This window comes from Glandiceps talaboti, chromosome 11 (assembly GCF_964340395.1).
Source record: "Glandiceps talaboti chromosome 11, keGlaTala1.1, whole genome shotgun sequence".
Taxonomy (NCBI): Eukaryota; Metazoa; Hemichordata; class Enteropneusta; family Spengelidae; genus Glandiceps; species Glandiceps talaboti.
Window position 1 is genome coordinate 391078 of NC_135559.1, and position 14107 is coordinate 405184.

Genomic DNA, 14107 nt, shown 5'->3' on the forward strand with positions numbered 1-14107 from the left:
GTCTGTCTGTCTCTGTCTCAAGAACACCTGACTAATTTGAAATGAAATTTGGTTTATGGATTCTATGAGCCAATGTGGAGAACTGATTAGGTTTGGTAAACGTCCTATGAATAAGAGAAATTTGCATAAACAATTTTTGGTAATTAGGCAATATCTTCAGAATGCTACATTGTAACTTCTAAATTCATAAAGTTTGGTGTGTAATTGATGATATTAAAGTCATTTGCATAGTAATTGTCTTTTGTAATTGGTAGGTACTACAATAATCTTTACAATACATTGTGTATAATTCTGTTAGATCTCAAGTCAGTTTAATATTGAGAAACTAGACTAATGGATCATTTTTAGTTCACATCTGGCTGAGTTTTTGTTCTCATTTTCCATTAATATCAAAATAGTAATCATTGAAAGAGGTGCCATTGATTTATGGGTTTGAACAAATACAATGTGAAAGTTTGAAATGATTATGACAAAGACGTCCATTTGTTTTCTTCAACAGGTGGTTTATAACTTAAAAGGTGTGTTAAACAAAAACAGAGATACACTACCTAACTCTATACAGTTCACAATGAAAAGTAAGTTTTTGATCTTTTACTTTTTATCTTTCACTTTTTATCTTTTATAAGTTTTTGATCTTTCACTTTTTATCATTTATAAGGATGACAGGCTTCAAAGTGAAATACCATTGAATTTAGGTCATAAGTTATATACTTCTTAGGGTTATTGTTTCATTTGATCTTGACCTGAAACTTGCAGGATAAAGATAACCCAGAGTTGTTGTATTTACAAGTAAACATTGCTACTCAACTTAACCTTCAGAGGATACAGTAAGGTAAATGATCAACAACAACAACAACAACAACAACAACAACAACAACAACAATAACAACAACAACAACAACAACAACAATAACAACAACAAACTTACTGTCAAAAACAGTAACATACAAAAATTATGTTCAAAATGGATATTATTGAAATTATTAAAGAAATTAAAAACAACCTTTTTACAATTTTGTCTATAGCTAGCAGTAGTCTTTTGATCAGAGAGATGTTCCAGTCCAGGTTAACAAGAACAGGATCTTTAGCACCCAGTGCAAGACAGAGACAATCACGAAAATTATCTAATGAGAAGGACACACAGATGTCACCTTTTGATTTCTTCAGAAAGAAAAGGATATCTCAAAATGAGACTGCAAGGGTGAGATAGCCTGTCAAATCATTGTAACAATATTGGTTGTGTGTGTTTATAGTTGAAAAATTTGATCTGTTTATTTTGAATATTGTATGTTTTTGATGGTCTTCTTCTTCAACTAAACTTTCCAAAGGTGTGTGTGATTGATCTTCATCTGCAAAATGTGCACTAAGTGTTAGTTGATAATTGTACTATTGACAGTTTAGCACTATTTTCATGGCAGGGAATAAATATCTTAAACTGGAGGTAATATTTATTTGTAATAAATCCATAGATTTCAATTTTCATTGAATGTTTGATTTCTACCAGGTTTACACTGTAAGGGATGACATTTGCATCTCCTACATGTATTTACTGAATATTAAAATTCATTTATGATTTGTACAATAGAGAAAACAATGTTGAGAAATATATATGAAAAGGCATGTTGTTCCGAAAATTTGTTCTTCCAGTGTATGAATATTCATGTTTCATTCATGACTTTGTACTTGTAATAGTGAAGATTGTAAACTTTGGACTGTTTGGAAACAGAATGTGAATATGTCATCATCACCATAGAGGGCGGTAGACATTCCTGTCAGATATCATGGATTCTGGTTATTTTGTCTGGAATCATCAATTCAGATATTCATGACTGTTGTTATTTTGTTTCAGCCACAGAATATCAACAAACGACAAAGGCCTGTGGTTGGTACAGAGAGGAAAGGTCCTTCTACAGTTGCTTTTCATTTCAAGGTAGAGTAGGAAAAAAGCATTCTTTTCTCAATATTTACCATTTACTTTGACCAGAGAGCTTTGTGAAAAGATTTGTTGAAAACCATAACATCACAATACCAAAAACAAAACTTATGAAAAAGAAATAGTTCTTGTTAATAATTATTGCTGTAAAATTATAATCAATGAACTGTTATAAAGTCATCCGTAGTTGTCATCTGACATTTCACACACCTTTGTGAAAATAATTCACTTTGTTTCATTTTCAGAATTCATTGGCAGAACTGATGGATAAGATCACTAACTCCACACCTCATTTCATACGATGTATTAAGCCCAGTATTGGTAAAGTACCAAATTCATTTACACCAGAGTACGTGATTGCTCAGTTACGATACACTGGTGTATTAGAGACAACTAAGATACGAAGGCAAGGATATCCTATGAGAATTCCATTTGTAGAGTTTCTAGAAAGGTAAGATATGAAGGCAAGGATATCCTATGAGAATTCCATTTGTAGAGTTTCTAGAAAGGTAAGATACGAAGGCAAGGATATCCTATGAGAATTCCATTTGTAGAGTTTCTAGAATTCCATTTGTAGAGTTTCTAGAATTCCATGTGTAGAGTATCTAGAATTCCATTTGTAGAGTTTCTAGAAAGTTTAGTTAATTTTTCTCTAACAATTTGACATTTTACAAAAAGTAAAAGAATTTATGGGAGGATGAATACATCATATTAATATTTCAGTGTCAACTTTGCAAGCATCACGTGAGGACCCCCAAATTTGGAGAAATACCTGGGTTGATATATTTTTCAATTTGTCAAATAATTTGTTAATGAATATGCTCGGTCCTCACATCATAGTAAAGTATGCTCAGTTTTACTGATAGCTGTCAAATGACATGAACAATTATATGTATAAATGGTATTATAATTCTGATCATGTTTGAAATAATTATTCTGTTTTCTGTGTTTCAGATATGCCTTATTGAAACTAAGTAGTGTGCCATGGAAGAGGGAAATGTCAGAGATTGATATGTGTATCAATGTACTCAAGTACTGCAAACTGAAGGAATGGCAGGTGGGTCTGTCACATCAAATGTCCTCAGTCCAAAAATAGAGTTGAAAATATCTGACATTTCAGGACTAACACTTCTAAGAGCCAAAGTAATCACACTGTTGGTATAGATATTATTCTAGTTCTATGCTAGTACATATACCAACCATGAAGTTATGATACTTGGCCAACTGACCGACAGACAGACCGACGGACAGACATATATGTATATGAATATCGTGAAATAGTGAACACTTTGTTCTATGACTTAATCATTCATTCATTCATTCATTCATTCATTCATTCTCCTTCAGATTGGAAGAAGTAAACTGTTCCTCAAGTACTGGCAAATAGAGAAACTAAACCAAGCTTGTTGTATTGCAGAGAAAAGGTTGAAGATCTGTCAAAAAGGTAGGTTGGAATAAAAGAGCAGATATACTAAGAGATAGAGCAAGAAACTTATGACTTTAAAAAAAGTTATTTTTAATCTATCAGCAGAAAGACAATTTTTGATATTTTTGCTGTACTTTGCTTTTGCAAATAGAACATTTTGATATAATACAGTACACTAATGTATCACCATATTTCTGTATTGATTCAATGTCTATTAATCTGATGTCAATAACGGTAGAAAGTCAGAATTTACATGTGAATGTCATACATTAGCTGTGGCACGCATTAATATTTTTCTCAAAAATTATTTCATCTATTAAAATCAGCTAAAAGAAATTTAGAGTAAAAAAGAACACATTCCCGTATTTTCATAACAATCCTTGAACATAGATTTTCTTTCTTACATAAGCAACATTTCTTCATTTCCATAAGTAAATAAGAACCCAAGTGACTAATTGTGTGCTCTTGTTTAAAACATACAATGTAAGGAAGTACTTAATTGTTGTGTCAATATTCATTTTATTCATTGGAATTCTTTTTCACACCAGTGATCAGAGGATTCCTAAGTCGAAGGAAGTTCCATCGTCAGCTCTCTCTGACCAGACGCCAACAATCCTTTGTCAGTAAATTTCTTTCTGAGATTGAAAAGAAACAAGAACCTGTCAACAAAGAATTGGAGTATTTAAATGAACTTGACATTGCTAGGAGACTTGAGAAAGAAATTATTGATATCGCAGTTGAAGAGGAAGAAAACATCAGGTATGACCTCAATTTGACCTTTTGTAGGAGGTCAGTCAGTTGTACATTCAGACAAAATGTGCAGTATTTAAGATTGAATAATAATTTCAGTTCTTTAGCTAATTTCGACATTCAGACAGCCATGAGTAGAAAATATCCACTTAAAAAGTAAGTTATTACATTTTGTTTGTGGTATGATAATAAGCATATGATAATTATGATGCATACTTCACAACAAAAAAAGGTAGAGATTTCGAAAATTAGAAACTTTTCACGGAGTAATGGTGACAGTTTCAATAGAAAGCCTAAAAGTAAACATTCATTGAAAAGTTACTTCTTTTAGTGGTCTGAGCTTATAATATGTGCAGTGGAGGTTGGTCTCCTGGTGCATTCTACTTTATTAGACCACCTCAAATAGTTTTCTCTTTGAAGAGAGTGGAAGTGTACAATATCCTATAATATACTTGGTCCAAAAAACGCTAAATATACTTTGTTTTATCGTTTCAAATTTTGTTCAAATTGCTAGTGAAAAATGACAAGAGATAAAATACATGTCAATTTAACAATTTACTATAAGATTGTTAGAAACCTATAGAATATGTAAATTCTCCAAAAATTTCCCTGAGATTACTGTCTTAATTCATTGCCGTAATAAATGCAGATCAAATCAGAAAAGGAACACTCTGTTGTACTCAGTATATCTTTGTGTTTTGTACATTTAACAGGAGAACATCACTGATCAAGGAGAAGAGACCAGTTTCTGGGTCTGAGAGAATTTATGACGAACCACCAGATTACAGCAGCCATATTTATGCAACACAGATTCCACCATCTTCCAATGGTGGTGTGAACAATAGACAAGAACACGTTTACTCCACCAACATTCCATCGTCTTCCAAAGAAACCACCAAAGACTCCATTTATGATACTGTGTATGATGACACAGAGGGTCAACGAACTGATTTGAAGCGTACCCAGGTTTCTATACGGGACATCAGACCACCACCAACACCAGGAGAAGCTGAAACCTTGCTGTCCACGCTGTTACCACCTAGTCCTACCAGAACCGGGATAAACCGAGAATCCAGGTATAGGGATGTTCCACCCCCACCCCCTCCAAATATCCCTGTAGGTGCTGTTATCACTAGGCAAGGAACATTACCTGCACCCCCCTCAGATTTAAATAGAGGGAGGAGTTACAAGGAACTTCCTCCTCCACCACCACCAGATATCCCAGAGGGTGCTACCATCACAAGGCAAGGAACCTTACCAGCACCCCCCTCATCATTTGGTAGAGAAGGGAGCTACCGAGATATTCCCCCTCCTCCCCCTCCTGATCTCGTAGCTGGTGCTATCATCACAAGACAAGGGACCTTACCAGTGCCACCCTCAAATTTGAATAGAGAGGGGAGCTACAAGGATATTCCCCCACCTCCCCCACCAGACTTGGGAGGAGTTGATGTCATCTCACGACACACATTGCCGAGACCCCCACCTATGGCAGATGTTGAAGCAGGGGCATATCAGAATATCTCAGCAGCTCGTACAAAGTTTACAAGTGAACCAAAGCAACAAGAAAACAGAAACTCATTCTCACCTTCGATAGAACATTCTGTTCCTCCATCACATTTACGGAGTAGGTTTGAAAATAAAACTGAAGAAAGTGGAGAAAAGAAACAACCATCACCACAACCTGGTGTTGCCATGGCAATGAGAGGTAAACCAGAGAGCAGCCAATCAACAACTGGTTCACTAACAAAGCCCAAACCATCACCACCTAAGAGAGACCCAAAAACCAGACTAAGTTCTGCCATGGATACAGAGAATATTAGTTATCCTTTAAAAGCTAGACAAGTTATTAATCCTTCAGAACTACCTGAACCAGACTATGACTTTCCAAAGCCTGATTACCCTGCAAGTCCGGTTCAGCGACCTGCTGCAGCAGCAGCAGCAACAGCAGCAAAGAGAACAAGCACACATCAACCTGATAGCGATATCTATGAAAGTATTCCAGACCCCTACTACTCTACACAAATACCACCTCCCCCATCTCAACCACCACCTCCCATTCCTAACAATGTGTTTGCTCAAATCCCCGGAGCTCTTGGAAGTGCTCAACCAAGTCGTCCTCCTGCTCCCCCACCTCCCCCTCCACCTCCCCTTCCACCAGGACAACCATCAGTGCCATTACCACCAAGACAAGGACCTCCTCCTCCTCCTGGACAAGTGCCACCAGCACCACCAGCACCTCCCCCACCACCAGGACAAGGGCCACCACCACCACCACCACCTCCCCCACCACCTCCCCCACTACCAGGACAAGGACCCCCACCACCGCCACCACCTCCCCCAGGACAAGGACCCCCACCCCCACCACCTCCCCCACTACCAGGACAAGGACCACCACCTCCTCCATCATCTTCATCTGCACCTGGTGATCTCTTAGCTGGATTAGGTGCTGTAAAATTAAGAAAAGCAGCCAAAACAGGTAAGGAGTTGTAATAATTCCAAATGTTATGGAGATGTATATTTATCATTGGCAATGGCAATACTATATCTAGTACTTTCATTGTAACACAATACAGTAAATATGTATCTCTGACAGTTAAATCATTGGCACTTCTTTTTGTTCCCTATAAAAAAAAACTAAGTTGATATTGACCTGTGATTGTAATATTGTGAACAAAGCTGGAAAAAGAGAAATATTGAACACAATTACAGAAAATGAGTACTTTACTATTTACTATAAAATCTTAAGTATTCAGTCAATTGTGTATATTTTTTGTATTTTACTTGATATCATTCAGATAATTCCAAGCCAGCAAAGACAGATGATCGTAAGAGTGCCTTGATGATGGAAATAGCAATGGGTGTCAAATTACGTAAAAGTAACGGCCCTCGGTTTGAAGAAATCCATGGACTCCAAAGTGGTATGAATTTTAGTTTACTTTAATGACATTATACTTTCACTGAATTTGCCAAGTCACCATCTTGGATGATGTATGATGGGAAATTTATCATTCCATTGATAAACATTAGTTACCAACTGTTGTCAGCAATCTGTCACCTAGGTTACCAACTGTTGTCAGCAATCTGTCACCTAGGTTACCAACTGTTGTCAGCAATATGTCACCTAGGTTACCAACTGTTGTCAGCAATATGTCACCTAGGTTACCAACTGTTGTCAGCAATCTGTCACCTAGGTTACCAACCGTTGTCAGCAATCTGTCACCTAGGTTACCAACGGTTGTCAGCAATCTGTCACCTAGGTTACCAACGGTTGTCAGCAATCTGTCACCTAGGTTACCAACCGTTGTCAGCAATCTGTCACCTAGGTTACCAACTGTTGTCAGCAATCTGTCACCTAGGTTACCAACGGTTGTCAGCAATCTGTCACCTAGGTTACCAACTGTTGTCAGCAATCTGTCACCTAGGTTACCAACTGTTGTCAGCAATATGTCACCTAGGTTACCAACTGTTGTCAGCAATATGTCACCTAGGTTACCAACTGTTGTCAGCAATCTGTCACCTAGGTTACCAACTGTTGTCAGCAATATGTCACCTAGTCTTGGTTTAATACCAAAACCCTTTGAGGATGACCACTGTGTCTTTCTGGTTGGGGTACTAGGGCTCACATCAGGTCCACATGTGTGCTGGAGGATGACCACTGTGTCTTTCTGGTTGGTGTACTAGGGCTCACAACAGATCCACATGTGTGCTGGAGGATGACCACTGTGTCTTTCTGGTTGGGGTACTAGGGCTCACATCAGGTCCACATGTGTGCTGGAGGATGACCACTGTGTCTTTCTGGTTGGGGTACTAGGGCTCACATCAGGTCCACATGTGTGCTGGAGGTGCATCATACCTGTATTTGATATAGGGTGTTTGTTCTTATTCCTTGATTATTTACCATGATTTCATTAGATTTGTTTATTGTTGTTTATTTACACATATTTATTTTGTTTTTGTTTAGAAGCAGAGAGTACTAGTAGTGAGCTTGATACAGACACTACTAGTCTGAATAGAACAGATGATGAGATAGAGACAGATTTTGAAAGTGTGGATAGTGTGGTAACACCACAACAAACACCCACAACAACACTGAAGAAAACTCCTCCTCCACCTCTAACAAAGAAAACCCCTCCTCCAGTTGCCGAGAAACCTAAGAAATCACCAATGGCAACCAAAGAATTTAGTCCAACATCACCAACAGAGAGTGTATTACCATCAAGTGCTGACTTCATCCCTATCTCTGGTGACATGCCTGCTTGGAAGGTTGCCTTGTTTCAACGAAAGAACAAAGAAATAGAGGTAAGCATGACAACAATTACATGGTAATGTCATACAAATAGTTGGGTATGTAATAGCACCACCAGTGGTATGTTGGCATGACAACAGTTTGTATAATGATATTCAAAAACACTGTTGGGTGTGTAAGGTTTTAATGATAAAACTCCCAATTGTACACCAGTAATTATGACAACGGTTACTATAGTGATAAGTAGTAAGTCATAAAAACTATGTAAATGTAATGATGGCATGATAAGAGCTATTCAATTCGAAATATAGGAATGGTAAAATATTATCCATAAATATAAATCTAGTGGGATCTGTAAAGTTTTACTTTTAGTTTTACTTCCTGGGTCATGACCTTAACTTCTTTCCCATAATGCTCTGACTTTGTAAAACTCATGACAACAACTTTTTGACTTGAAGTCTGTAATACTTCTATAATACCAATTTTAGTCATAAATGGTAAAATAGTTTCAATATTCCACCCATGCAAAGTTTTCATTAATTGTTAGAGCAATGGGGTATTGCACAGTTACAATATAGACATATCAACCATAAAAACTGTAAATTAAAAGTAAAAATATGTATTTCAACAGTTAATGTTATCATAACCTTGTAATTTCTCAAAAGATGAATGTGATAAGAGCATAACAAATGTAACCATGACATATTAATATTGATAATTTATTGATAATCATATTCATTCTTGTTTTTGCATAAATAATTTTAAAAATATGAAATATGGCAAAATCTATATTTTTATTGATAAATAATTTAAACAATATATAATTTTGCACAAATATGAGAAATTTAAAGTTTTGTATTTGTACCAATAAATATGAAAAAAGTTGTATGAATATTAACACATATCAAATATGTATCTGAATAAATGAGCACAATTGTGAATACATTAATACACAAGTTCTCTTCTTCCACATGGTATTTTAAAAAACATAAAGATAAAATTCAATTTCTTATGTCAAGTGATCTGTAACGATGCAATTTAATTTATAACATCTGTCATTTCACTATCTCTCCTTTGTCTTAGCCCAGAGACTTGTCTTGGTGTGATTATCTCAAGAAGCTTTCCACACCAAGTCAAGACAGATGTATGTTAGAAATACAGGATTGTGTTTTGACTTTGGAATTACCACAAAGAGCATTTACTAAATCTGGACTGACATTGATGTACACACTTGGCCACCATGTGGCTGTGATTACATCATAGGTTTTTTTACATATAAAATCCACTTAGATTTTAGCAGAGCTGTTGGCCACCCTCCGAGTTTAGGTCACATGTGGCTGTGATTACATCATAGGTTTTGTTACATATAAAAATCCACTTAGATTTTAGCAGAGCTGTTGACCACCCTCCTAGTTTAGGTCACATGTGGCTGTGATTACATCATAGGTTAACATATAAAATCCACTTAGATTTTAATAGCGCTGTTGGTGGTATTTCAAATTCAAAATAGATTTCTGTGTCTGTACTGTAACTGCATCTGCCTTGTCTTGGTGTAGATAGCTTCTTGCAATCATAACACCAAGATAAGTCTCCAGGGTATCTTTGTGTTGTAAGTTATTCTATAAATGTTGTAAACTGGACTTCACACTATATTTTGGCTCCAACCATAAATCAGTTTGTATGTTTCATTTACAAGTCACCTAGTTCATTTATGTCCATATTTATCATTTATCATTTCATGACTAATTTTAACCCTTCTGTCATATTTTGTATCCCACCTCAGAGGACTGCTGTGTATCCTGAGGTAACAAGTCTATCCACTTTCTAAAACACATCTATCCTTTAATGTTTCTTTTTATGTCTTTCCCTAAATGTTTCATTTTCATCTATTTTTATTTTGGAAGAATAACAGTAAGTTGTCAGTAGGCAATCTGCAAGTAAGTTGGTGAGAAGCTCCATTTTTAATCCCGTGGCTAATATTTGGTAGTCACAGGCCATGGTTACTACATTGGAGTTTCATGGCTGCCACATGGTAGTCACATGTCTGTCACATGGTAATCACAATGGCTGTCACATGTTAGGTAGCCCAAATTCCAGATTCACTCTCATGACAAGGCTTAAAATGTTTCTGACAAACAGGCTAAATTCTACTTCTTATCAAAATTATCCAATTTCTAAGTTTTAAGTTTGTTTCATTAAGAAGTGATGATCATAATCCAACTGTTTTCATTTTTTCCCTGTCACAGGAACAACAGCAACAAGTAATAGAAGCTAAGGCAAAGGAAGAAGCCAAATGGAAAGGAGTACCAGAATGGAAGAGAAAATTACTTGAAGAAAAGGAAAAGAAACAGAAGGAAGAAAGTATTCCAACAGACCCTGAGAAGAAAAAACAAATGGAAGAGTCAGCCAGATTGAAGTCAATGCCAACATGGAAACGTAATATTGTAATTAAAAAGAGATCAGAGCTGCCAAATTAATTTATTTGATAAAAAATCACTTGTAGAAGGTAGATATGGAAAATATAAAAATCATTTGTAGAATTGTAGATATTGAAATGTCAAATACATAAAATAGTGAAATTAGGCAATATCGTGGCATTTGATGAAATGAAATGAAAATATTACATTATTGTTATGTAGGAACTTGAAAATGAAATGAGAAATTTTATAGATTACACAGCATTTTAAGTAGACACTGCCTGAGTTATAATTTACTTTTTTTGTACAACTACATTAATAAAGAATGTATATCATTGAGGAATACTGCAAGTGGACTCTATAAACTACTTCAAGCAAATTCTATGAACTACTGCTAGTAAGTGAATTCTTTGAACTATTGCAAGCAGATTCTATGAACTATTGCAAGTTAATTTTATGAACTATTGCATGCAGATTCTATGAACTATTGCAAGGAAATTCTATGAACTATTGCAAGTGAATTCTATGAACTACTGCAAGTGGATTCTATGAACTGCAAGTGGATTCTATGAACTAATGCAAGCAGATTCTATGAACTAATGCAAGCAGATTCTATGGACTACTGCAAATGGATTCTATGGACTAATGCAAGTGGATTCTATGGACTAATGCAAGTAAATTCTATGGACTACTGCAAATGGATTCTATGAACTAATGCAAGCGAATTCTATGAAGTAATGCAAGCGGATTCTATGAACTAATGCAAGCGGATTCTTTCTATTTAAATATTACAAATTATGAAGTTGATTATCTAATATTTCTTGATACTGAGAATTTATGTTGTCAAAAATTTGATGAATGTAACATAACTTGAGTTCTGTTCCCTGCTTTTATGAATGAAGTTTCAGTATTATACGATATTATTATGTGATTTCTATGAATGTGAACAATGTAAACAGTTTACACTGCATTTAGACTCTTGATAATAGTACAAATTAATTATAAATTTGGTGACCATGGTTATTGCTGTTTTGTAAATTGTAAATTGTAGTTACAAACCTGGTTTTAATACCACAATTAACACCACCTTGTAGTGATATAGTTTATGAATGATGATTCATGAACGTAGTGAAAGTTATCAGAAGTGAGAGTTTAGAGGGTTGGCTGGTGACCAGTCTCTTTCATTCCTGGATTTCTATTACATGAATACAACTCACTTCTTTTTGAGGGAACAAAACTTTATAACTTCAACTTTATAAAATATTGGCTGATATGAAATCTACCTGAAATGAGCTAAGATTAATATTTAGAGAACCTACTGCAAAAGTATTTTTAAGATAATTTTTAGATTTTTATAATATCTTTAATTTTGCATAAAATGTGGCAATACATTAACGCCACAAGCAGGGTGGCTTTATTTGTTTTGTAATATTTTACTGATAATGTGTGTAAAATGTTTTACAAATACAAATACAAAAAGTCAATTTGGATATTTTCATCAATTTTGCATAAACAAAATGAATCAAGCAAAACACTAGTAGTATTACTGAAAAGATTTGCAATATGCAATAATATGCTAAAGGTTTAGTGCAAGGTTAAAGGCCAAAGGTCAAAGTTCATTAGCTCCCGTATTAATATTTGCAAATAAACATTTCTAAGTTAATGGTCATAGGTCAGAGGGCATTTCAAGGTCAAATGTCAATTCATTTACATTAGTAAAATGAAGCAAAAAGAAATTAGAATGTAAATTACAAGATTAATTAGCATATTGAAATCTTTCAGATAATATTCTAATTATTTTGATATAAAGGATTTATTATCCGGATGTACACTTTTATAGTAACCATGCAAATTGTTTTCATAATATGATATCAAAAATTAAAAAAAACTAACTTTTATTTTGATTTCACAATAGGCTGAACTATTTAATAACTAGTCAATTAGATAGTGTCTTAAAATCCACACAATGTTTTACTATATTGTGTTCTTTTATATCTTTGCTGTATTTAAAAATTCAAAATGAAATATTTACAGTTAGTTTCTATACTTCATATGCAGTATTCAAGTGTTTGTATAAAGCCATTCACATGTACCACAATAATAATAACTCGCATATATTTGTGTTCATATTTTTCAAAGTTATATAAAAAAAGAACTATAGATTAGAAGTCAAAAATGTGAACAAACAACTTAAGATATAGACTATTAGGTTTTAACAGCAAACATGATAACATAATTAGGTAAAGGAAATATACCAACATACATAGTTAACATAAACATAAGAAATGCAAACATGAGTACATAGATGTATGGAACATAACAACATACTTAGGTAAAGTAAACAAGGAAAAATACCAACATACATAATTAACATAAACACAACATAAAAGCAAACAGACCAACATACATAAACAAGTGACAAACAATACATAATAGTGAAATTGAACATAACAGCATACATATGTAGTATGTTGAACACAGCAACATCTATGAAATATGACACATAAAACAAATACAAGTTGTTTTTGTGAACAAACATGCTAACTGTCATGCATTCCAATTTCTTGAAATGGGTTTGATGAAATGTATACTTGAATTTGAATTCAAATATTTTGCAAGTCAGTGCTTATTAATTTAGTCAGTTAGCATATCTGGAAGTACTTTGTTCTGTGATCTTGATATTAAAAATTTGATAAATAAACCAATTAATAGTTATTAGCCAGATATGTATTATTCAAACTTTCATTTTAATTTTTTTAAAAGAATAATCAATATGTCAAGTATATATGTCTAGTTTGATTTTTGTGTTTGACTTGTTAAAACATTTTGATAGATTCTAACAACCTTGCGTTAACAAACATTCATATCTTATGTTATTGTAAACAGGGTCAAAGTTTTTAAATTCATTTTGTATTTTTGAAACATCTTTTTGTAGGCAGAATTGTACTGTTATTAGTCTCCATTCACCTATTTGTTTGTTTGTTACAGTGGAATAATCTTGACATAAGACAATATGATTATTCCAAACTGATACAAAATAGGGGTTGTTCAGAAATTTCCTGTGGGTTAAATTTCTACTGCACAAACCATAGCTGGTGTGCATGGTTTGACCTCCCCATTTGTGTGTTGAAATGGAATAATCCAATTTATTTTAGAATTGTTGTGTAACCGATAGTACTACATTTCAGCTCAAAAGCAGAATAGAGTGGAAGATTTCAGATAGTATAGTTTTAATGCTTTCTTTTCTGAGATATAAAAAATATGTCTCACAATTTTTAGACTGTAAAGTTCATCATTGTTGGTGCCCATGTAAGTCTTTCATCAAATAAGTAAAG

At 34.3% G+C, this 14107-nt stretch overlaps 1 protein-coding gene across 1 annotated transcript in view; it reads left to right on the forward strand.

Annotated features, from left to right (window-relative positions):
* Nucleotides 1–11028, forward strand: part of LOC144442393 (unconventional myosin-XVI-like) — a 44311-nt gene extending 33283 nt beyond the window's left edge. The window contains exons 18-30 of the mRNA XM_078131727.1: nucleotides 500–575; nucleotides 1026–1201; nucleotides 1856–1930; nucleotides 2179–2384; nucleotides 2888–2990; nucleotides 3281–3377; nucleotides 3908–4118; nucleotides 4823–6219; nucleotides 6268–6585; nucleotides 6905–7027; nucleotides 8071–8408; nucleotides 9021–9035; nucleotides 10602–11028. Coding sequence (XP_077987853.1) covers nucleotides 500–575; nucleotides 1026–1201; nucleotides 1856–1930; nucleotides 2179–2384; nucleotides 2888–2990; nucleotides 3281–3377; nucleotides 3908–4118; nucleotides 4823–6219; nucleotides 6268–6585; nucleotides 6905–7027; nucleotides 8071–8408; nucleotides 9021–9035; nucleotides 10602–10832 — 3366 coding nt within the window. The 3' untranslated portion in view covers nucleotides 10833–11028. The remainder of the gene's footprint in view (nucleotides 1–499; nucleotides 576–1025; nucleotides 1202–1855; nucleotides 1931–2178; nucleotides 2385–2887; nucleotides 2991–3280; nucleotides 3378–3907; nucleotides 4119–4822; nucleotides 6220–6267; nucleotides 6586–6904; nucleotides 7028–8070; nucleotides 8409–9020; nucleotides 9036–10601) is intronic.
* The last annotated feature ends 3079 nt before the right edge of the window (nucleotides 11029–14107 follow it).